At 44.6% G+C, this 25,703-nt stretch overlaps 1 protein-coding gene across 2 annotated transcripts in view; it reads right to left on the bottom strand.

The window, feature by feature from the left end:
- Positions 1 to 610: 610 nt before the first annotated feature.
- RCAN2 (regulator of calcineurin 2) overlaps positions 611 to 25,703 on the bottom strand; it is a 96,632-nt gene continuing 71,539 nt past the window's right edge. For both annotated transcript variants that reach the window (XM_074153729.1, XM_074153730.1), the window contains 3 exons: positions 18,854 to 19,027; positions 16,354 to 16,525; positions 611 to 7,545 (listed from right to left, as the gene is read on the bottom strand). In XM_074153729.1, the coding sequence (XP_074009830.1) occupies positions 7,385 to 7,545; positions 16,354 to 16,525; positions 18,854 to 19,027 (507 nt within the window). In that variant the 3' untranslated portion in view covers positions 611 to 7,384. The remainder of the gene's footprint in view (positions 7,546 to 16,353; positions 16,526 to 18,853; positions 19,028 to 25,703) is intronic.

The following is a 25,703-nucleotide window of genomic DNA, read 5'->3' as shown; positions in this document are numbered from 1 at the left end:
CTCTAGAGGTCCCTTCCAACTGACAATTCCGTGACTCACTCGAGCCCAGGGCAGTGGTGAAGTCTGGTCATCATATCTAAATTTTTTAAGTAAGGGTGATACCTTCCACCCCCTTACCCCAGCTCTAAGAACTGTAGTAGGAGATAAGGCTCTCTTAATTGTTTTCTTAATATGTTTTTCCCTCCCTTCATTAGTTCTGTTAGAGATACGAGACTGAGACTTGTACAAAACAGGAAATACATATTGCTGCTGCGATTGGTAGAAGCTGCAGGAGAAGCTGTGTGAATGTGGCTTTTGTACACAGCAAACTGAACGAGACCACACCTGGAGCACGAAGATCATCATCCGATTAACTAGGAAAAAGAGGACTCACATTTACTGTTGGTTCAACTTGAACTTCGGCCTCTAGTCACCGAGATCCAGAGATCCGGGGAACTGCACGCTTCTGCAGTGGCTGGAACTGGTCACTAGAGGGTACAGGTGTATATGGATTTAAAGCACTGTTCTAAATAGCTGGAAATGCTAATATTTGTCTTGGACGTAAGAAATGGCTCAGGTCCTTAAAACTGTTATAAAATGAAAACAAAGCATGGACAAGGAGTTTGCTAATTCCACCAAAATGTTTAATACCGTAATAGATTTTCACTGAAGTACAGAGCTAATGTGAATATTTGTACAAAATATGTGGTTAAAAATAGTATTGATTTATAATATATACAGATATGTCACATCTGTGTCAGAAATGCAGACACTCGAATGAAAACATGAGTAATGTTCTTTAAATCTACAACAACATACATGAAATATTTCTGCAGCTACCCACGGTAGGACAACTTGCCAGGTTGACACTTAAGGATCCGTCAGTCGTTACAAATGGCATTTCTTTCAGAAGTTTCTGAACAAGAACCCTGTTCTAAAATGGATTCAAAACATTTACCTTCATTAACCGAATAGTGAAGAGAACACACCTGTGTGACGCTAACGTAGACACAACTTTCTCCTACTAGATAAATGATCAGTTACAATAATTTGTTAAAACAAGGCTGATTTTCCGGTGTATAATAATAGAGAAGTTTAATCCTTCTTGCAGGATACTCTGACTCGGGTGAGTGAGGAAGCCCCTGACCGTAGCCCCGGAATCTCTGTGCAGCGACTGAACAAATTGACAAAAGGGGAGAGGCGAATTAAGGTTGTTTTTTATTTTTTTTTCTAATGCTTTTGAGCATCTCTGCAGTGGAGGTTCTTGCCCTTCCCTGGGGATCGCTGCTGCTGCTCTACCTCTAACAGCGTGAGCTCCCCTCCAAGCCAAAGCAAATACACTCCAGGCTTCAAATAGACCTGTGGGAAAGAGCTTTTACAACACTTCCTCGCCATTTAACCCCTCGATGCCACCGTCTACATGTATTTAAAAAAAGAGCGCAGCTCACGTTAGAAAAAACATCTCCTTTTAAGAGGAGCCGAGACTATTTGAAAGCTGCTCTACTCCCCCTAGAAAATGAGCTAAAATGGGAAAAGTAGTGCTTGGTTTTGGAGTTGTTTTTTTTTTTTTTTTTGCTACTATAACTAATTATTCAAGAGCATCGCATGAGGATGAGTATGACTGAGGGTCTGTCTGGGACTCTTAATCTGTTCCTGGTTTTGCTTTTTGGTAAAACAGAACTAAATAGGATTCCTTAGGCAGAGGGAAATCAAGGAAATGCAAAGGTCTTAAATTCGTACTAGTATGTGAGAGAAAGTCTTGAGTGGCTAAATGTCGAGTGGCAAAATATTTACCACTAAAGAAGGAACAAAAATAAATTTAGTAAAGGTTCTTTAGAGGACGCGATCTGAAAGCATTAACTTTAATCAGGATATCCACAATAACCTACTTAAATCCCCTCTCCCATAGAAAGCTTGTTCCAGCTCCTCAGGTCCATGACAGGTATTGCCTTCAAACAAGCGGTTCCAGAAGTCTGTCTGTAACGGCACCAAACTGACTGCAGATCTCGTCACCGGGCAGTAAAATAGGGAAGGACCCAACCCCTGTGAGTTGTTGAATCCACTCTTAAGAAGTTGGGGCGACCATCGGTGAGCTGGTGAGTACAGACCCAGCTGCAGAGCTGGAGTCTGCTCTGCACTTTCCAACTCATCCTTCTTAAACCGCCATCTCTCTTGATTTCATTGTTAACTCTTTAGGACAAAAAATGAGGCTGCCCAAGGAAGGGCAATAGCCAGACGATCGGTAACAAAGTATAGAGAGATTTAGCTGTAAGTAACCAAGGCAGGAGCCATGGAAGCTCACTCAGGCCCCTGCCGTGGCCTGGAGAAATACTCTCAACTCCCATCATTCGCTATCGTGCAGGGTTAAGGTTGCACGTTATCGCTTGCATGCTCAAATGCCCAGTATAAATGAATATTCCCTATTTTTGTGTGCAAATTAAGTGCGCATTGAAGTTACATGCATGGAGACAGCCGTGTCCTCAGCCAAAGACCAGTTTGAGATCCTCTGGGACACACAGCTCCCTGCCATTTACCACAGAAACCTCGAAGCTTATTTCCAGGAGCTGTGCCCAGCGCCAAGCAAGAGGGAAGAGCCACAGTCGGCATGGAGGTGATGCCACGTTTCAATCCGATCAGGTGAAGAACCTTACTGTAGTTGGGGAAAGCTCACTTGTGCTCAACAGTGAAGAGTAAATCAGGCCTCCTATAGAGCACTTTACCTCTGAATTACTCCGTAAGAAGATGACTATTACTGCCTTTTCTAATCACACAGAGGTTAAAGCCTGTTGTTTCAAAAGGAATCAGTGAGCTCAGAGCTTACATTTCCAACGAGACTTCTTAAACGGATCTAATTTTTAGAATCATGAACAATAATCCTTTGAGAAACCAAGTCTTTTATGCCAGCCACCCCGAAAAAAACCAATTCCAAATGCAGACCTGAGTGATCAAATATAAGGATTTCACAAGCCAGTTAATGAGCAAACTCATTTCTGGATTCCAATCCTTTGCAAGATCCGGTACAAACTGACGCAAGACACTACAATTAGTTTCAGTTTTTGTAACAAGTTAACGTTAATAGAACTTTTCCCCCAGCCTGGGTGGGAGCCGGATGCCACGTCCCTTATTTAAACACTCAGGCCCACCGTATTCACCCCTTGTTATAAAAGCACAGTAAGGACCACGTCAGCTGCCGGGGCCGTGCTTTTGCTCAGGCAGGATTGCGCTGTACGCTGGTTTTGCACACCCCTAACCAAATCCACAGCAAACCAGCGCAAGTTCACAGGACTCCATAACACTGCAGCAGTTCAAAATGGAACATGGTATAATCCTGCCAGTAACAGGGTGATTTTTCCCCCCTAGTTTCTACTGTCACACATTCAAGCATTTTCAGTTCTACCAGTTAAGAGCACAGTGGTACGTACCAAACTAATCAGTTAATATAGTTTCACTTTAAATGTTGCTTTTCAAAATGCTAACGCAAGCGGAACACAAAAACATTGTTTGCCGTATTTATTTTTTTAAACTAAACTCTGAATTATACAAGTGTAAAAGTGATTAATTAGCCGATAGCTTTTTAATGCTCCTATAAAATATGACTAAATAGAGTATCTCAAAAGTATGTACAATAGAATGGGAACGCTAAGGTAATCCGTCACAGTGCTCAGACGTGCCGCTAGAACCAAGTCTTGGACCAAGTTCGGTTCTTTACTCTGTACAAAGAACAGTCTGGCTTTTTGCAGAAAGCTTTTTCGCTGTTGCTGAATGGGAGGGAGGGGGTAAAAAGACCCAAATAAAAACAACCCATTCCTCCCGACCCATTTAGGATCAAATAAGTGTTAAACAATTTATCCATAGGGCACATTTTTATAACATAAAGCACTTCACAATGCCTATGTCTGTAGTCTCGTTATGGTTGAGGAAGGGATGCTCTTGCCATGTTTTCTTGCTGAAAACAAAGTGTATGTATATGTTAGTGAGGGGGGAGTCTGTACTGCCTTGTCTTAATTACAAAAATCAAGGCCACAGAAATTCTTTGTTCTTTTGTTCCAAAGCAGCAGATTCCAAAATACCCTTTCTCTGTGCATTGTAAATGTTTTCATGCTCTTAACCGTACTTAGGAAGTCATTATAATTTCGATTTCATATCTGAAGAGGTCAGAAAGGACAAGTGGGCAGCGGGCAACAGAAACAGAAACTGCCCTCTCCCGATTTCCTCCTTTAATTTCCAACCAGCAGCAGGAGCACGGTCCACTCGGCAGAGGGCCCCGGGGCATCGCCACCAGCCGCTCGCGCGGGCTCCTGCCTTGGAAAAGAAATTAAAAGGATGTCATCTGTGTCACTGTGCATCGGGAGCTGTAACGGAACACAGAGATTTTGTTCTTATTTATAGTCTTACGACACGAGAGACTCTAGCACTGGGGACACCTGTGAACGGGGTGAGTCAGAGGGACTGAGCTCACAAAACTCCCAGTTTTGGGAAGTAAGCAGGGGCTCTGCCTGTGAGTTGCTGCATTAAGTGGGACAGTCACTCTTCCAGATGGCCAGCAGGTTTTGAAAAGCCTTTCTTCCATTGCCAGGCAAGAATCAGCCTTTAGCAAAATACCAGGTCCTCTTAAGAGAGAGTCACAAATGCTTTTACGATAGGGACATTATTCAGTACTGCCTGAAACATTTTTCTACGATGACCACATTTTAGCGTAGAAAGGTGATATATAAGCTTTGCCCATAGCTACAACGGGCTTCTCAGGTTTGTAGTTGTGTTCCTATGTCTGTGTTCTAACCAATGAGCCGTGTTCCACTCCCTCCTGGGTAAGTACTACTTCTAAAGACAAAGAGTAGTCATTGAATGGGGCCTGGTTTTAAATCTGTCTGAAAAATGCACTTTGGGGAAAGAACATTTAATGTTCTTTAATTTGCAGTGTAGTTTTCCACCAATCGAGGCCAAAGTCCCTAGTTCAGAACCAAGTCCCTCCAAAGTCTGAGTACGTGGGTACAAGGAATAGACTCGGCCTCCAACACTTTTGCAGGTAAAAAAATCCAGAGTATCAGCTTTGATTGGAGACACCTCTGATCGCTTACATCAGCTGAGGATGCGGCCAGTAATTTCTTCCCCACAGCAGGTATCAACAAAAAAATCTTAGGCGTTTAAATCTTAATCTCCCTGTTTACACTGGGCTAAACCCCATGGACCGTAGCGTTCTGTATGTTCTCAAAAAAGACCGTGGTGTCACTTCTGAAACACTGTAGGTGCCCTGTAGCAGCGTTTTGAACGGGAGCATCAGGTTATAGTCCTAGGGCAGCAAGTGACAATTTATTTATTTAAATCAATTCTAAATGCATCACTGAAAAAATAATTGAAGTGAAATCTCTAAAGAGTTACTTTAAGACAGCTTTACACAGATACCGTGAGGATATGAAAGCCTCGGGTTTTGTTCAGTCTCTGCTGTATTTAATGTGCTTCTACGGGTGTAACACGCGCACGACGATGTCCGTAACAATTATCACGTTATAGACAGATGCTAAGAAAAGCGCTACATCTCACCAGGGGTATCAGGGGGCTGTGGCGGTCAGGGAACGAACTGTATGAGAATGGCAACTGTATGAGAATGTTCCTTCTCAGAACATCCTCACGTTGAGAATGGCACCTCCCGTCTTCATGGACAAAGCTACTGCAGAGCCCACAGCCCCGGGCAAGGGGGACTTGTCTCTGCTGAAGCCTGTAGCCTCACCGCGAATTCAGGGCGAAACGGAACCCTCCCTCGGAAACCAGATCGTTAGGTTTTTATGACAAAAGTCTTGATTACGGAACCTAAGCTGACTTTTCAGATCCTAGAACGAGCTTCCAAGACGTATTTACTTATTTTAAAACTTGTAAAGGATTTTAAACTCTGGAATCTCACTGTGCCATTTTATAGTCACTTTTGGGAGTACAGCTGCAGCTAATTAGCTTAAAAATCCCACCGTATCTTACACATATGCTTGGTTTTCTGCAGTATTAATTTCAGTGGAACTACTCATGTGCATAAATTAAGCGCATGCTTAAATATATGCAAAATCTGAGCTCAAATGTCTAGAAAATATGTTCTCAAAATGACAAGTAGGCATTTAAAAAAAAAAAATAATCAAATCATCACGGCAGGTCTGGCAGACAGGGAATCCAGTATCTGTCTGCTCTCAGCCGCGATGACGACACAGAACAATCCTTGTAACCCAGTATACATTGCAAGTGAAAGAAACATGCAGGACAGAGTGAAAAAAGGGGATTCGGTTGCATGCAGTCTAATTTCAAGTGTGTAATTATGGTCCTGTTTTCTTTGGCCTAAAAAAAAAAAAGAAAAAGAAAAAGAAAAAAAAAAACCCAAAAGAACACCAACTAACCTCTCCTCACCTCCACAAACCCAAACTGCGTACAGCTCAAAAAAGGGCTTCAAAGCACAGAAAACGGGGAGGGAAAAGGTGTGAATATTCGGGATGTACAGGTAATTACTAAGAGTTTCAGGGCTATTCAACACACCACTAGGAAGCCTTCAGCCTGCAGCATCGCTGGAACTTACAGCTACAGCAGAGAGCAATGAATCCCAGCTGAAACGAGCAGTCGGTCCGCTTCTCTTTCCTCCTCGGGCTCAGAGAAAGTACCACTCACACCTTTACAGAAGATAAAATTACAGTTTCTATTGATATTCTGGCTCCCTCCTCCTCAGAGACAAGGACTGAGAGACACCAGAGCCTCCAGCAAACTGCTGCCTCTGCCCTCAGCCCGGAGAGCTCTGTCTCACAGCCCCGCCACCAGTAAGGACCAGTGTACTCTACAGCTGCTGGTGGAAAAGGCTGTTTTTCTGCTGTTTCTAAAAACGTTGCAAAGATAGTATTCCTTAAAGAAAAATGCCAGGGGGACAAAAAGGCCACCAAGCTGCTAGTAGAGTGAAAACAACACACGGCCCCCACTTAAAAAATTAAAAAGAAAAGATGAAGATCTGCTGGGGAGCTGAGGAGGGCAGAGGAGCTGGCTGCTGGATGAAGGGCGCCAGCAAATATTGTGGGAGTTTGAATATCAAGCCTGATCTCGGCCTAATTGCCCACCCTGAACGACCTCTCTGGTAGCGGGTGTTTCAGCACACAAATTATAGCTGTGAAAAAATCCTCAGGCTGAAAACCTCCCTTTGTTTCTTCAGCCTTGTTTTGTCCTTTCCAGAAAAATCTATCAGTTGGTGTGTGATATGGTTACACATACAAAGATCTTTTTTTCCTAGCCCTTTTATTACGCAGGCTTTGATTACTGTGAAGGGATTTCAAGGAGTTTAATGTCCCGGTACCCAAAAGGCGATGGCTGCCTTTCAACAAAACAAAGCAAACAAAAAACCAAGAGCTGTGCTGGAGGAGAGAAGTGCTGCTTCTGCCGGAGAGGCTCAGTTAGATACGGGAGGGGGCAGACCAGGGCGCCGGGTTTGAATGATTTTTGGCTTTGGAGAATTCTTTGGGTCCTCGTCTTCTTCCATGTCGCTGTCGCAGACGTGCACTACCACGCTGGGAGTGGACTCCGTCCCCGCGTGCAGCTCGTATTTCTCTCCTGGAAGCAGAAAAAAAAAAAAAAATAGTTAGATCAAAGGATGATCGTCTGACCATGGTGCTCTTGGACCGCAGAACACTCCTGCACCTGGAGCGGGCAGATGAGTGTGTCCTGGTCCTAAACATAGGTGAGGGCAAGCACGGGCAGCCTGCATCGGCTGTCACTACAGATTCTGAGGATCCTGCCCCCGGGGGCAGCAATCATTGGTCTGTAAAGCATAATAAAATATACTATAATGGTGTTTTGCATCAGTATTGGTGACCAGCAGCACTAGAAAAAAAAAAGACAAGAAGAGTACAAAGAGGAGAGACAACACAGAAGTTCATGGTTAAGAATAGGGACTGGAACCCAACCTATCAAACATCTGGTCTGAAGACATGTCCCACCTCTTGGACTGGGGCTATTCTTTCGTTTGTTTGGGTTTTTTCAGTCTAGGGTGGCTCCAGTCCCATTTGAAGTCTGCTAGATTCTGCAACTTGTCACCTCCAGACACACATCAACACTTGGTTCAATTGCTCCAGAAATAAAAAAATCAAAATACATTTATCTGCTCCAGACAGATTTTTGAGACTCAAATCTCTTTAGCTGGGGCTGTAACAAATTCTGCCTCTACTGATGAGATTACACAGCACGGCCTATCAATGCTCACTAGCAGGCAAGCGTTTCAATGGTACATTCCATTCTCCAACTGGGTACATTCCTTATTTAAGTCTCCACCAAGATGAGCATGGCTTAGGTGGTTACCTGCAAGAGTCCACAAGCAAACAAAGGAAAATCAGGATCGGGCATAGGGCCACAAAGATGCTCAGAGGGCTGGAGCACCTCTGCTGTGAGGACAGGCTGAGAGAGTCGGGATTGTTCAGCCGGGAGAAGAGAAGGCTCCAGGGAGACCTTATAGCAGCCTTCCAGTATCTGAAGGGGGCTACAGGAAACCTGGAGAGGGCCTTCTTATGAGGGAGTGTAGCAATAGGACAAGGGGTTAATGGTTTTAAACTGAAAGAGGGGAGATTTAGATATCAGGAAGAAATTCTTTCCTGAGAGGGTGGTGAGACACTGGCCCAGGTTGCCCAGAGAAGCTGTGGGTGCCCCATCCCTGGAGGTGTTCAAGACCAGGTTGGATGGGGCTTTGAGCAACCCGGTCTAGTGGGAGGTGTCCCTGCCCATGGCAGTGGGTTGGAATTAGATGATCTTTAACGTCTCTTCCAACCCAAACCATTCTGTGATTTTATGACTTTCAGTCCTGCATTCATTCTGTTGGCACTACGTGTGTTTTGGATTGTAAGCAGGATGTAAGCAGGTATTGGATATTAAATTACAAGGAATTAATTTCAGACTGTAAAGAGAAAAAGTTCCCATGGTGACATTTCTGACAGGACTACTTGGTCTTTCAGAAGTGACAAACACCCATTAGTGGCACTCGAGACTAGAAACCATTTCAGATAACGCACTGTCCCACTTTGGACTCTTTGTCATCGCTCTCATTTCCAGACCCACAAGTCGCAGTTAAATTAAAATGGGCTTACGCTGACCACACGCACATCTGAGAGCTTGGATTTTTTTTTCCATAAGATTGCTCCAGAACCACTGCATATTTCCTGCAAAATACTCTGAGACGAGGGAGGTGAGGTCCCAACGTACCTCGCTGACCTCTGCTCACGGTGCAGCAGCTCCTAAATGCGTCGCGGGCAGAACCCGGCAAGGATAGGTGTTGTATGATGACAGTGAAAGGGCAGTCCCTACACCTCAAAGCACTTGCAGTTTGCTCCTGTTACTAATGTGGATTTTTATTTATTAGCAACTTTGCAGCAGGGTAATTCAGGAGAGGAAGGGGCTGCAGGTTTGGCCCTGCATTGGCACACGCAGTTCTGGGACTGTCATCGCGTCCTATTTGCGCTGGTAAATTCTTGGTCCAAATACGACTGGGTGGCTTGGGACTAGAGGACACGCTGCATTTTTGCCTAAAAAATAGGAGGCAACTCGTGAATAATAGCTATAAGTCAGGCATCTTGCTGTGAGAAATATTTTACTGCTGTGATACCATTAATGTTGACATTTAACTGCTCTATTTTTGGCAACCTTTCCTCTGAATCCAAATTGAGCAAAGCATTACAGGTCTTGCTGATAGGCTGGAATATAAAAGGAGGAATAGCTTGGTTGTGCTGCATTGAGGAAATTATATGGTTTTTTTCTTTGCCTATTTTCCCTGCGGGCTTCAGCTAATTTCTCAGCTCTGGGCTGACGTCAATGCTGCCAACCAGCACCGAAGGCCACATCGGTCACTGTCGGCACCGCGGAGCTGAGCACACGCAGCGCCGGGCCCGCTCCTCCTCCACCAGCACCGCCAAGTAAATCACATTCACCGCCCTCTTAAAAGGTAATAATCCCAGTTCAAATGCCACATTCTTTTACGGTTCAAAATCCTTCCCAGAAGGACTCTTTCCCCTGAAAAAGAATGGTGGAAGTAAGTACAGACACAAGGAAAAAAAAAAAAAAAGGTATTCGGATGCCTCTGGCACAAGTAACTGCGACAGCAATTAATGTCACTTTGCAAATCAAAACGTGAGGCACTCATAAATTAGGTTTTTAAGGCACAGAGTTATTTCTGAGCCCAGATGAGCTGCAGACTCAGTTCTGTACTCACGATTATTCACGCCTGCAGAACTGTGGCTCAGACTGCAGAAAACCTCTTTATGGCTGAGCTAGGAACGGCCCAGCAGCAACTACGGGGCTTTTATACAGCTGTACCTTGTTCCTAAACATAACTGTTGTTTGCGGAAAAATACTAAGGTAATAACTACAAAATTAAAATCCAGTAGATCCAGCCAGATTACCCCTTCCCTTCTGCTTTTTTTTTTAATGTTCGGTTTTGTTTTTTTTCTTGCCTCTTAAAAAACACCTAAAAAAGAATAAAAATTGAGCTAAACCCACGGGAGTTAAGCCAGGGGAGTAATGGCTGAATCACTGCAGTCTAGTTCTGTTTACAAGACGTAGGTTGGCCCAAGCTAAGAGCAACAAGTCGAGTCACCGCAGTTAAGACTCAACAGCTTCTGGAGTTAATACCAGTCCAGTATTTGTGCAATTATCTCATTCACCTGCCTCCTGTGTGTTCCCTACATTGTCCCACCACTCCCGCTCCTCCCACTTTCCCGGAGACCTCTTACAGGTTGAGCCAAAGGATTCCTGGGAAGAGGTGTTTTTCTCCTCCAGCAGTCTTTGGGCTACCTCTATCCCTTAGCGATAAGTTATTTCTCATGTAAGCTAACATAAGAATGGAAACTCACATAAATTCACTCAGAAAAATATCATCAAACTTATCAAATACGCTCAAACATCTAAATTCTGCCTTCAGGATATAACGCAGGGAAGAATTAAGCTGTGGCACCTCCATCTTATCGATTTGTTAGAAGACGTTCCGTGAAAATAGCAGCGATGTTCCCCTATTTGTTTGCTTTGCATCAGAAAAAAGTAGGAATTTGAAGTTTCACCATTCAACAATGGGCCCGGCTGCTTTTATGTCACTTGGCACACACCCTTTGTGACCACATTAACCACAAGCAAACGCGCAGCCTCAGGTGACGCAAGGAAGATGACCACAGGAACAGCACAACAGCCACTTAACGATATTTCAGAATTAAAACTAAGAGCATGTGATTTTCTATCCCTTTGTGAATCAGTGCTACGACCTTCCATTGATGCTGCATCTCTTGTCTAATATGGCTCTTTTGTCCAGCAAAGAGTATGATCATACACTTAATTAATAATGAAGAAATGTTAACGATACCGTGCTGCTACCTCATCCCTGATTCTGACTCATGATCAAAGGTTAATGGGTTCGGAGCTGTCCGTTCCACCTTAAACGTGTCATTAGGCTGAATATGAGCCGGCAGTGTGCCCAGGTGGCCAAGAAAGCCAACGGCATCCTGGCTTGTGTTAGAAATAGCGTGACCAGCAGAAGTAGGGAGGGGATTGTGCCCCTGTACTCAGCACTGGTGAGGCCACACCTGGAGTATTGTGTCCAGTTTTGGGCACCTCAATACAAGAGAGATATGGAGGTGCTGGAGCGAGTGCAGAGGAGGGCAACGAAGCTGGTGAAGGGCCTGGAAAACAAATCCTATGAAGAGCGGTTGAAGGAGCTGGGACTGTTTAGTCTGAGGAAGAGGAGGCTGAGGGGAGACCTCATCACTCTCTACAACTACTTGAAAGGACACTGTAGAGAGGTTGGTGCTGGTCTCTTCGTACAGGTAATTAACGACAGAACGAGAGGGAATGGCTTCAAGCTCCAACAGGGTAGGTTTAGACTGAACATTAGGAAAGAATTTTTCACAGAAAGAGTGGTCGGGCATTGGAACAGGCTGCCCAGGGAGGTGGTTGAGTCACCATCCCTGGATGCGTTTAAGACCCATTTAAATGTGGTGTTGGGGGATATGGTATAGGGGAGAACTTTGCAGTGTAGGGTAGATGGTTGGACTCGATGATCCCAAGGGTCTCTTCCAACCTATACGATTCTATGTTTCTATGATTAGCATCATGAAAACACCTTCCACTTGCAGTCCCCTCATCCAAGTGCTTTACAAACGATTTGGTGCAAATAACTGGTGGTCCTTTGTTTGGGAGAGTGTTTATGTTGGCCCAGGTGGCCAAGAAGGCCAACAGCATCCTGGCCTATATCAGGAACAATGTGGCGAGTAGGACTTGGGAGGTGATGGTCCCCCTGTACTGGGCACTGGTGAGGCCCCACCTCGAGTGCTGTGTCCTGTTTTGGGCCCCTTACCACAAAAAAGACATTGAGGTGCTGGAGCGCGTCCAGAGAAGGGCAACGAAGCTGGTGAGGGGTCTGGAGAACAAGTTATTGCATGGCACAGATGTCATCAGCGGAGCCAGGATCCATGAACTAAAGCCAAGGGAGAGAGGCAGTTTGGGAAACAGGCAGGGTTGAGATTGGGAAGGGGATGCCAGGGCGGCACCTGGGATGCTGGGGAAAGGCGCTCTGGGGAGTGCAGAGTTAGAAAGCGAGGGGGTAGAGGACACTGTTGAGAAGAAATTGGGGTAACAGGTTTGAAAGAGGCAATGAGAGAAGAAATATGCAGGTTGGGGAGAGGACATGGAGAGGGTAAGACTGTTTTCCAGAAAATAAGGACTTACTGTAGTGCCAGGAAGATGGTGATGGTTTGTAAACTGTCACACTAATAAATGGCAGAGCAAACAGAGCTGCCCCTGCTGTGAGAGGAGCAAGCTCTGCTGTATACACGGAGCTGAGACACAGAGATTCCCCCCCTGCCCCTTACAAACATTTATCATATAAAATTATTTCCTGTATTCCTCAGTAGGATGAAACTAAGACCTTATAAAATGTTATGTAGAAGACACGAGGGCCTAGACTGGACAAGAGCTTGGTAGGTTGTCAGCGTTCCTGTAGGAAGGTGAGGTCCAAGTCAGGTCAGGCAGAGACACAACCTGAGCCTGGCAGGGAAATAGCAAACCACCACCCTCGGTCAGCCCGATGCCTGGGTATCTTCATCAGTATTTGAAACTACTTTGTTCTCTTGACAGTGGAAGTGTTCTTCATCAAAAAGATTAATGATCACATTTCTTTTTTTTTTTTGCAATATATTGAAAAAATCGTAGGCTGGTGGTCGGAACCAGGCACAGTCACCGTCCCTGGCTCTGACCGGTCTATGGCGTTCTGTTCGTGCCTCGTTCAAAGCTCCATTTCTGCATCTGCAGAAAGTGAGAATATACATCAATCAACCAGAAACTTAATTAAATATGCCATGGTCTTCTCTAAGGAGTAAATGCACCCTCACCGATTTCAATTTCAAGCTGAAGGACCAAGAGGCGGCTTCCTGCCACGCACAGCAAAAAGAAATCTCTCCCGTCAGACCCCTGAGCTGCACGACAGTCACTGCTGCAGCCACGAGGCTCCAAAAAAACCCCAAACCTGTCCCAAAACTGAGCTTGGAAAAAGACAACACACAGCGTATCTGTTAACTACCTTCTGGCCTACTCATTTTACTCTGGAGCGAGTCTCCCAGCCTGTGCTCCCAGAGACAGTTTTAATGTTTGTGTCCATGATGATTGAAAGGAGATGACCTGTGTTCATGGAGCAGGAAAGTAGCGTGGGTCTGTGTCAAAGTGCTGTGTCCCACATTCCCAGCAAAGCAGGTTACAGAATCACAGAACCACAGAATGGTAAGGGGTTGGAAGGGACCTCTGGAGATCATCTAGTCCAACCCCCTGGCAAAGCAGGTCCACCCAGAGCAGGTTGCACAGAACGTGTCCAGGCGGGTTTTGAATGTCTCCAGAGAAGGAGACTCCACCACCTCTCTGGGCAGCCTCTTCCAGGGCTCTGCCACCTCAAAGTGAAGAAGTTCCTCCTCGTGTTTAGATGAAACTTCCTATGTTCAAGTTTGTGCCCATTTCCTCTTGCCCTGTCACTGGGCACCACTGAAAAAAGACTGGTCCCTTCCTCTTGACACCCTCCCTTTAAGTATTTATAGGCATTGATCAGATCCCCCCCCTCAGCCCTCTCTTCTCCAGACTAAAAAGACCCAAGTCCCTCAGCCTCTCAGGCTGGTAAAACTCACCTCGTATGGAGGACAGAGAAAGAAACTGTTCGCTATTTACATTCTCAAATGAGTTTTTTGGTCCTCAGATATTGATCTTACCAAATCAGTGTGTTTAATACAGCAAAGATTCCTCAGGAGTTAACGACACGGGAGTCAGGCTCTAACACTCAGAGTTCTGTAAACAACGGTGCCAGTGAGTATTTTTTGACGGCTGCTAAAGCCACGGTTACATTTTTATTGCGTTTTTTGAACGAAAAGAAATCTAACGTAGCTGAGGCTAACAGTGTTATTGGATGTACGGCAGCACCTTTTACTGATGTGACACCGAGAAATCGGTTTTGGTGGGATTTGTTTTTCAATGAAATTCTAAACATAGTAAATGCACAGCCGAGAACCGCAACGCTATTTTAAAACCGCCACTGCAGTTAACTAAAATTGATCTCTCCTAACAAGCGCTAAAAATAGAAAGAAGAGAGCACACAATGACTTTTCATATCGCTCCCTGCAGGCTCCTTAGACACGGGTGAATATGACCTTCACGCAGAGCTGTCCCGGAGCGTGGGACAAAGAGTGATATTTCACATTCCACTGCTCTAGAACAGGAATTGATTTATTACCCAGCGAGCTAGGGAATTCGTTTACATGTTTCCATTTATAACACTGCTGCATCAAAGGGGAAAAAAAAAAAAAAAAAACCAAGGGAGATTTTTGTTTTTCTTTCATTCAGCAATTTAGAAGCAAAGCATCAATTCTGGTAATAATAATATGCAATATAGTACGAAGTGTTACACCCGACAGCCCTTTTCTATGGGCTTTCCTGCTGAAGGGAAATAAAACACAGGAATCTCTGGCGTTTGCCTGATCTGTATTTCCCCCGTGTGAGACATCCCATGTGAAAAATGAGATGAGATGATCCTGCAAACCTCGTGAACCACGAAACGCCTCTTCCTGCACCCCACGCGCTTCAGCTCTGGGTTACTCTGGGGCAGTTACACAAAAGCCCCAGTGATAAAATGGAATTTTATCTGCAATTGGAAGCTCAGAACAAGAAAGCAGCATCTTCAATAGAGCTGGGGAAAAAACAATTCTCCCATCCCACAAGAATTTCAAAAATAAACTCTGATAAATTTTCATGAGCTCACCCCCCCAAACTGTTATTAGATTGGAAATGGAATGTTTTATTTTAATACAAAAATAGTTTAACTAGCTATTTGTTCTTCTGGTTTTACAAATGTAAATTAGACTAAAATTTCTCAATGATACTGCTCAGACCTGAAACCGGAACCTTGAAAATTTTAGAAGAGGATGCTTTAACAGCTATTCCCAGCTCACTTCAATTCGTGGCATTAGCTGAAGGTGGGAAGGCAGAAGAAAGTCTATCTGCGTTATCCACTGACATCTGTCCTATGTTAATAGAGGCTACAACTTATCCTGGGGCACAAGCTGGAACATAGGAGGTTCCACTCAAATATGAGAAAAAACTTCTTCACAGTGAGGGTGCCAGAGCCCTGGAACAGGCTGCCCAGGGAGGTCGTGGAGTCCCCTTCTTTGGAGATTTTCAAGACCCGCCTGGATGCAGTCCTGAGTAACATGCTCTGACATGCTCTGGGCAACCCTGCTTCAGCAGGGGAGTTGGACTAGATGATCTTTATGGTCCCTTCCAACTCTAAAAAATTCAGTGAAATTCAGTGAAATCCTGTTCCTTCTGCATACAACAGCTTTAAACAGAAAATAAATGGGCAGTCCCAACAGAGCAATCCTGCCAGGGTTGGGGAACGGTAGCTCTGTCTCAACAAACTTGTTAACGCGAGAGGTTCCCCACGCGGGTGGAGACACAGAGATGCTTAAATGCTCAATATTCTCCATCTTGGAATGCGGTACGGAGCAGATGTGATATAAAGCAAAAACTCATCAAGTTCACGGAGAAGCATTTGTCCACTCCTACACGAGCCATCAGTTGTCTCATCTAAGCACAAACCCAAGCACAAGAAATTCCGTATACAAGCTTTTATCTGCCGTTCAGTCAGAGAGTACTCATGAGCCGCAGATACGATATAATTCTGCACATATACACGGTAAAACTCATTCTTAAGCAAAGAACCAGCTGAAATGCATCAACTTAAATCCAAAGCCTTAATGCAACTTACAGGCTTCACACCAACTTCCTCTGCAGGGATTATCTGCGCTGCTACTTCTCCTCCGCTTTTCCTGACACGTTTTCAGAGGGGGACCACAAGCTTACCTGGTCCGAGCTTCGAAACTGCATAGAGGAGGTCGTAGTTGATGACAGGGGTGGCATCATCTATTGGCTGCCACCCTACAGGTGGGGAGGCTGGAGGCGAGATGAGAAACTGTTTCGCAGGCTGCGGTGGTGCCAAGTGAAGCTTGTCTCCATCTGTCTCGGCGGTCTGAATCTTTAAAGGATAACAAATACGTTGTTTAGCACGGGATGGGTGAATAGAACGATTACTCAAATCATACACTCCTAACACCAAATGCCACCCAGGCAGGGTTTCGGCGTCAGTCTCAGCAGAGGAGGCCTGGAGATGAAATTCATCTCAGCCTTACAGATGGTTCCTCTACAGTAAATACACTGTGGGGGGCTGTTGTATGAGCAAAGCTACAATGTTTGTGCCTGTTGTCTATGTTCCGCGAGGATAAATGCAAAGCTTTGGTATCCACAGCTGCTAGTTCAGAGATTTTTGAGGCTGAAAAGATATTGTTGTGATCTACTGGCCTAAACTCCTAAATATAAACAGACATTAGAGAAGAAGCCAGTAACTCCTGCACCAAGGCTTTATCAGTAACTTTAGGAAGGTTTCTGGATATTTGAGTTCTTTAGGGTGAAGTGATAAAGCGATCTATCATGTTCCTTAGTCATTTGCAACTCATTTTTCTCATTTTATTTCCTTCTTAAATTATTTAGCTTAATTCCTGGCTTTTCTCTGGTATATTAAAGGAGCCTCTACATAAATGAATTATGCTGCAGCCACATCTGAGCGAGTTTACAGCCGGCTCAGGCCCAGAAGCAACAAACTGCATTTGCACGACAGCAAGCCTGAGACAGCACCGGAACGGGGTTTTGCAAAGAACCAGTTTGGGTCTCTCAACTCCCCGTTCCCCAGTTCTGGAAGTGCTTATTCAGTCTGGCTCAGGCCCATATAAATATAACCCGCTCCAGACACTGCTGCTTCCACATCTTCATTCCCTGGACACAACTAATAAGCTCTTTTAAGACTGCATGTACTGGAGAGCGTAGTGCAGATACCTAAATGGCTTTGCAGGAAATCAGCTTAGATATGGAGTCTAATCGCTATTATGCTCGTTTTTCTGTTTCTTGTGTTATCCCAAGGTTTCAATTAACCTCTTGATTGTGCAGTCAGAGTGAAACGATTCTCAGACCTGCCTAACAGCACTTTTGAAACCTTTCAGAAAAAAATTTAAAGCCAGACCTAGGAGATTAAGGCACATAAAATGGGATTGAGGTAGATTTTCAACACTTAAATCCAACTAGAAGATCTTCTGAACTCATCTAACCCGTTAAGCATATTGGTTTTTTCACTACTGTAGTTTCCCATCCTCCTGAGGATCTGCTTCTGCTTAGGCTCAAACCAGCTCCTGTTCTCCCCAGGCTGTAGAGGCCCAGAATTTAACAGCTTTTTAGGTTTGACTGATACCTTCAAATGAGCCTGCCCTCAACCTGAGACCTCTGAAGGACCATTCTGGCAGCTCAAACCACACTTACATTGCTCATAAGCACTAATGAGCATTCCACTAAGCCACAGCAACTTATTAAAATACATCCAGAAGAGGTGGTGGTTGGGTTCTCCATCTCCCTCACCCTTGTAGTGACAGGACAAGGGGTAATGGTTTTAAATTGGAAGAGGGGAGATTTAGATTAGATATTAGGAAGAAATTCTTTACTGTGAGGGTGGTGAGACACTGGAACAGGTTGCCCAGGAAAGTTGTGGATACCCCATCCCTGACAGCGTTTAAGGCCAGGCTGGATGGGGCTTTGAGCAACCTGCTCTAGTGGAGGTGTCCCTGCCCATGGCAGGGGGGTTGGAACTCGATGATCTTTAAGGTCCCTTCCAACCCAAACCATTCTGTGATTCTGTGGTTCCATGTCCTGGCTGGGGCCTGGTACTCACCCAGGCTGTGGGAGATCTGGAGTGTCTCTTCCTTGGCCAAGAAGAACTGAACCCCCATCTGGCACTTTCCACCAGATGGATATAATCACCTGTGCCCTGGGGCTGGGGGTATTCCTCTCCCCTTACGTTCTCCCTTTTACTTGAGGTTAATAAATTCCTTTTAGAAAATTCACACATGTATTCGGTAAGGAAAAAAAAAAAAAGGCAGGAGGAAGCCTGACCGTGGCTCAAGGTTGCAATCAAATAAGTAACTCAGCCCTATTTTTTGTAATGAACTTATGATACTTTACATCACTGCTTTTCTTTTTATGGTTAGAGAGTTACCCACAGAAAATACCCAGCGCTGTAAATCAGTTCTAAGCTATGAAGCTTCTGTGTGTTGAATAAGCAACTTGGGTCCTAAGTGGTCCTTTAAATTTACCGCAGCCCCACTGGGCAGGTACAGCTCAGGCAACGTAAGGATGTTTGAGTAATCTTTTAGCAGAGAAATTGGGCATGGGAGAAACCTTTATTACTTTTATTCAGTGTTACTGCGCAATATTTCTATAAAAGCTAAGCACTAACATAGAAGTAGTTTCCAGATTTCATTACCTGTGCAAAATACAACTTTAACTTCTTCCCTCTGAACTGTGTTTCATGCAGCTCTATTCTGGCACGAGCAGCTGATTTGGGACTACTGAAGTTTATCCGCACGCGCCTGAAGCTTTTAAACAGCTGGAATGTCACGCAGTCATCGTAGGCACGGAACAAGCCTTCGAATTTTTCCTGCAAACGAAAAAGAAATAACGCTGAAGGTTAACTTTGTGCTCAGTCACATCAGTCTGTGCCAAAGGATAATCTGGAACGTGACGACAAGCGTTTAACCAGGAGGTTTCAGCCTGTGGCCTTCGGGGGCGGGCGTCCATGGGTTAATAAAGGCTCCGTGAAAAGACACCAAGGAAAAGCACTGGTCTGGAAGTGCTGAGCTCTGCAAAACGTTTGGGGGAAAGAGTCTTCAAATGGAGAACGCAGGAGGTGTTGAACTTCTCGTAAAAGTTGAGCAAAATTGCGATAATGGCTGGTGAAATGAAGCTGAAAAGGGCATATGACTGAAAATACCAGACAACGGCGGTCTCAGCTGTGCAAAGGCAAACATTGTGCTGAATCACAACGGAGTCAGCAGACAAAGTCAGGCCCACTCTAGCAGAGGGTTACATTCACATCAGCACCACAGGATCATTTTGTATTGTATGCTATGTTCTTTCTGGATGTTTTGTCATTTAAATACTTAGCACAGATAGACACTCGTTCCTTCGGAGTTCCCGTAGCAGCAGGGAAAGAAACTGGGTAACTGGAAACGACGACCTGTCCCAAAGACAAATTTCAGGCTTATAAATGTTTAGCTGTAGAACTCCACGTTCAGAAGCACACGCCACAAATGAGGATATTTTAACATTGTAAAAGAAGGGTCTGAAATGTGCCACATCTATGGACCTAGAGCTCAACAGCCCTTCAGGGTACCTTGGCAGCCCGGGAGGATCAGACTCTATCTGCAGTTTCTCTGTAAACCCTGCGCGCATAGAGGACGAGTTCCACATCATCAAATAAAATCCAAGTCCTTACGTCAATTCTGACACGCTTGTAGGGGTCTTTTCATGCACACAAGCACAGATTCATAAATTGCTAAGACTGGAAGGGAGCAGTTATCATTTGGTCCAGCCTTTGCCTTTACTCTGATCTCAGACCCCCATCCATCGAGTCTCAGGTAAAGTCCTGGCATTTAAACTACCGCAACCAAGACTTGAAGTCTTTGACGATGGAGAATCAACCAGAGTAAAGCCCCGTCTTTTAAGAGCTCTTTGTCCTGAAAAAAATACCGTTTGAGATGATTGGTCACACCGTTTCGTATACTGAGGGCTATTATGTCAGGTGTTTGTATAATTACAATACCCTGACATTTTCATCGATATATGTGCAAGTAAGCACGTTTTTACATATTTTAAAATATAACTTCTTTCCTTCTCATCCAGGAAAACAATTTCTTATCCCTTAGAGTGAATAACCGGTAGAGGCTTCAGAAGACGAAATAGAAAATGCAATTTATGTAATCCCATTGATACTCCAATTCTCATCTGTTGATCTTACAAGCAAGACGGAGAATCCAGAACTTAGAAAAATAAATCCCGAAGCCCTGTGAAGCTGCACCAGGGAGCACTGGGAGCGCTGTGGGAGTCCCTACCGTCAGCAGGACACGTTTGTTAAGGAGTTAACTGGGAAAACAGACCAGTTTCGCGGCAAGGAATACGAAACGCTAACGCGCGTGTGCCAGATCCCCTTTCATCCACTGCCAGCTCCGTGGGCTTCTTCCCCATCACTGATATTCCATCTCTGGCACCCTTTCAAAGGAACCTCCCTGCGGTCTATTAAGCTTTCATGATTTTCATTTCATTCCGCCTGACCTCACTCACCTCTTCCTCCCACCACAGGAGATACTTTGGAGGAATAAAAAAAAAGAAAAAAGAAAAAGGAGAGGAGAGAGCTGGTCTAGCCCTACCGCCTAACCTTCAAATTGTCAACATTTCACACCTAAGTTATGTTTTTTTAACTGCTTTGCTTACGGTTTTGCAAAATTCCATTTTCCTGAGCAGAAGTCTACATCCAGTGACATTTGTGTAAAGGTCAGCCAAAAGCAGCAGCCACCTCAGCCCTGTCCTCCTTGGAATTTTGATGCTGCAACCTTCCCAGTGACCGGGGGAAGGGAGAGAAAGGGACAGGGGACCAGCGTGTGCATAAAAAAGGACTTTCACAGCGTTCAGAAATATGCACTACTGTGGATAATCTAAACAAAAAATAGTGACTAATTAAAGCTGATGTCTTTATGTTACCTATATTACCTATTTCAGACTTCTTCAGTATCTTTTTTAAAAAGCACCTTGGAGTAAGCAAACTTAAGTGTGTGTGTGTGTATATATATATCTGAGAGATATCTTTATGTTACCTGTATTACCTGTTCCAGACTTCTTCAGTATTTTTTTTAAAAAGCACCTTGAACAAACTTAAGTATATATTTATACACGAGCGATATCAAGGTATTTATATTTTTATATATATTATTATACAAATATATAAAAATATATTTTAATATATATTTTATATAAATTTATGTATTTTATATATATGTGTATATATATGAGATGATCAAGGTAAAAATAAGCAGCATGGTGAATATTTCCTAGCCCCCTGAAGTACCTCTCGGTTTCCCTACAAGTCAACAATGAAATCATTCATCATATATAAAAAAAAAATTAAAATATTTCAGCAGCCGTGGAAGAAGCCATGCATGGACTTGTCCGGACACTGGGAAGTAAGTACCTATTACAACTGCCTATTTATGAGGAAACAGACTCTCCCTGTATCGACAGAGCAGTATTTTCTTGCATGGGCCGGCCCTGTGTGCAGAGAATATAAAAAAACCCAGAACCTGGATCTTGGTGGGAGGCATAAAGCAAAAGGGAGGACGAGATTTCAAACGTGGGTCCAAGAACAGGGAGCACAAGGAATGTTCTGGGCACATTTCTGGACAATAACTGAGATACACTCTCATTAGGCAGTGAAAGGGACAGATGGGAGTATCTCTAAATAAAGCTGATTAAGTTCTGGACGCCAAATGTAACGCTGGGAGAACATTAAAGCGCTATGGACTTTATTCTGCTTACTTTTCAATTTGATATTGGCAGAGCTTTAGAGATCCAGCTTTGATTAACGCTCCTAAAAATGCCGGGGGGAGGAGGGAAATCAAGCCCTCTATTTGATATTAATACCGGGCTGTCTGTCCGCAGCGGGGCCGCATCTACTGCGCCGACCGAAACCGCGTCTCCCCTTAAAAAGATTCATACATCTGAGTTTCTTCTACATTTTCAGCTGATAATAATAATGACCTCAGCAGAGGTCATTAATCACCAACCGCAGTTAACGGCCCTCAGCTGCATCTTGAGCCATCCCGACTCCTCCCAGCTCGGTATTAATTCCCAGGAAACGCCTTATGCCTTAATTGCTATTGCCTGTGACTTCTAATATCTGCTGAATGTACTTATCTGGATAAAAGTCTTTCAGAGTCTTTCCAATCCATAAGAAAATATATCATATACATTTTAAAGACCTAAGCAAATTCTCTCCCTTTAAAGTTTTGTGGATAAATTATTCAAGACTCATAAGCCTCTCAATTCAGGACTTTTAAAGCGCTTTTAGGATTCAGTATTTTTAAGATGCTTGTAGAAAATAAGTCTTTAAACTTTCAGAAAACTTTGAAAACTCTTCAAAGAAAATAAAGGAATATTCGAAGTTAAGCAGCAGGGTTGCTACTCTTAAATTAAAAGTCAAAATGCAGAAAGACATGAGTGATGCATTTATTTCTGGGATTTTGGCATGTCTTTATCCATCCCAAGTATGCCTCTGTGAGGTCCAACTGGCTCTGGCCAACGTGAGCAGCCTTGACCAACCCTGCAGAAGTTCTCACTTCTCCATGGTGGGCTCCATCTCGCTATTCCTTTGCCCAACTGGGCACCCTTCCCCAGTTCTTTCCAGTCACCTTATGGCAGCTCCCATCACCCGTCGTTCACCACCTCCAGCAGTTTCTAGAGTTATTTTCTTTTTTTAATTAACAAAATTAGCACAAAGTAGGAACATGCTAATTAAGGCTGCTGATTACTCAAGCTTGATTGTTATCATTTAGGACAGCCAATGCCGAGGACAAAGACAAACAGAGCACCATCCCAGGCAGAAAAGAGCACTGGAGTAACGGAGCCCAGCTGAAAGCCTGGGAGTACAAGGGTCCAGCTTTGCCCCCCTGGACTGAGAACTATTTCTAGCCCTAAATGGGAGCTCACCTGGGAACCCAGATCCTGCAAGTCACACCGTAAAAGCCATCAGTGAAATGCAGCCATAAGGAGGCAACCGAAATACTGGATGTATCTGGAAAAGCATTTCCAGTAAAGCAAGGGAAGTATTAGCAGCATTATATAGAGCGCTATTACAACTCATCAAAATGCAGGTTTTGTTGCCTGTACCCCAGACAGATAAAGGGAATAAATTCAGATAAAGGCTACAGGGAAAGAACAACCTACTGAATAAGACATGAAAATGCTTGGCTTATTTAGCAAAACAAAGCAAAGCCTGAAAGGAGATGGGACAATCATCAGGACAATGGGACAATAACCAGAACTCTGTAGAATAAAGACTAGAAGATTGTGTTGGTGTAAAACAAGTGGAAACAACTGGCATAAATAGGTTTAGGCTAGAAGTTAAAGAAGGTTTCAAACATCCGAGTAATGATCCAGAAACAACTTTCCAATTACAGCAGCAGCGGTAAAAGATTTATTTTTTTTTTTAAGATGGAATTTGGTTAGTTCATGCGAGGGACTATGACAAAGTATCGACACCAGAAGCATTGTAAAACACGACTGCCTGAATTAGCAAGTGAATTGGGTTCCGACACAGCAAGTTCCTTCCAGTTCTGTGTTCCCAGTGATTTATTTCCAAACATTTCTCTCATGAATAGCTCCGCTGGTATTGTGTTCGTTCAGGACAAAAGCCAAGGCCTAATTCCAATCAACGGAAGCCTTTCCACAGACATCAGCGAGGTTTGGATCACAGCCCTAGAACTCGAACACAAATTAACATTTTATTATTCAGTGTGTTTACGCTCATTATCACCCCTGTTACACTTTTGATTTAGGAGGTGGCTGCGATTTAAAACTTTAGGCTAACCCTTTTTCCTAGCGTTTTGTAAGCAAATAAAGCAAGCATTTCTCCCATTTCAATTTTTCCTGTTCGTTTATGTAAGTGAATCCAATTAATGATACACAATAGGGAAACTGAGACATAATTGACAATTACGAAATATGTTTCTCCTGAAACGAATTCTGTACCTGATAGACATTTTCATGTATAAATACAGACTGGGGGATGAGGTATTAGAAAGCAGCCCTGAGGAAGGGGACTTGGGGGTGCTGATGGACGAGAAGCTGGACATGAGCAGGCAATGTGCTCTCGCAGCCCAGAAGGCCAATCCCATCCTGGGCTGCATCAAAAGAAGTGTTGCCAGCAGATCCAGAGAGGTGATTCTGCCACTTTACTCTGCTCTGGTGAGACCTCACCTGGAGTACTGTGTGCAGGTCTGGAGCCCTCAATATAGAAAGGACATGGACCTGATGGAGCGGGTCCAGAGGAGGGCCACCAAAATGATCAGGGGGCTGGAGAACCTCTCCTATGAGGACAGACTGAGGGAGCTGGGGTTGTTCAGCTTGGAGAAAAGGAGGCTCCGGGGAGACCTCATAGCGGCCTTCCAGTACCTGAGGGGGGCCTACAGGAAGGCTGGGGAGGGTCTGTTTCCAAAGGCCTGCAGTGACAGGACGAGGGGCAATGGTTTTAAGCTGGAGAAGGGGAGATTTAGATTGGATATTAGGAAAAAGTTCTTTACCATGAGGGTGGTGGAACACTGGAACAGGTTGCCAAGGGAGGCGGTTGAGGCCCCTTCCCTTGAGATATTCAAGGTGAAGCTCGACGAGGCCCTGGGCAACCTGGTCTAGTTGGGGGTGTCCCTGCTGACTGCGGGGAGGTCGGACTAGATGACCTTTGGAGGTCCCTTCCGGCCTGGACCAATCTATGAATCTATGAATCTATGTAAGAAACACACTGAAGTCTCAGAAGCCAGTGTTTTCTGTTTCCACGTAGCCACGCCAGCTGGAGCGCTGCAGAGCTTGTGCAGCGGCACAGGAGGAAAGATGGAATTGGAGAGAACATACGGAGACCCTGCACTGAAGAGCCCAGTAACAAAAATCCAGTTCTGGGCTCCAACAGAGGCAAGTTGGAAGAGCAACAGAAGAGGACTGCAAGGATGATCAGAGAAGTGGTGAGCCTCTCACAGGAGGTAAAGGCAGACGGTCCCACCTTGGGAAACAGAAACTGTGATTCCTGCTACATCCAGTTCTGGGCTCCCCGATTCAAGAGGGATAGGGAACTACTGGAAAGAGTCCAGCAAAGGGCAATGAGGATGATTCAAGGATTGGAGCATCTCCCTTATGAAGAAAGGCTGAGAGAGCTGGGACTCCTTAGCCTGGAGAAGAGAAGGCTGAGGGGAGACCTTATCAATGCTTATAAGTATCTAAAGGGTGGGTTGAAGGAGGAGGGAGCCAGACTCTTTTCAGTGGTTGCCAGTGAGAGGACGAGGGGCAACGGGCACAAGCTGGAACATAGGAGGTTCCACTCAAATGTGAGAAGAAACTTCTTCACAGTGAGGGTGACAGAGCCCTGGAACAGGCTGCCCAGGGAGGTCGTGGAGGCCCCTTCTTTGGAGATTTTCAAGACCCGCCTGGATGCAGTCCTGAGTAACATGCTCTAACATGCTCTGGGCAATCCTGCTTCAGCAGGGGAGTTGGACTAGATGATCTTTATGGTCCCTTCC

Source organism: Numenius arquata, chromosome 9 (genome assembly GCF_964106895.1).
Source record: "Numenius arquata chromosome 9, bNumArq3.hap1.1, whole genome shotgun sequence".
In the NCBI taxonomy this organism is placed as follows: domain Eukaryota; kingdom Metazoa; phylum Chordata; class Aves; order Charadriiformes; family Scolopacidae; genus Numenius; species Numenius arquata.
This window is presented reverse-complemented; position numbering and strand designations above follow the sequence as displayed.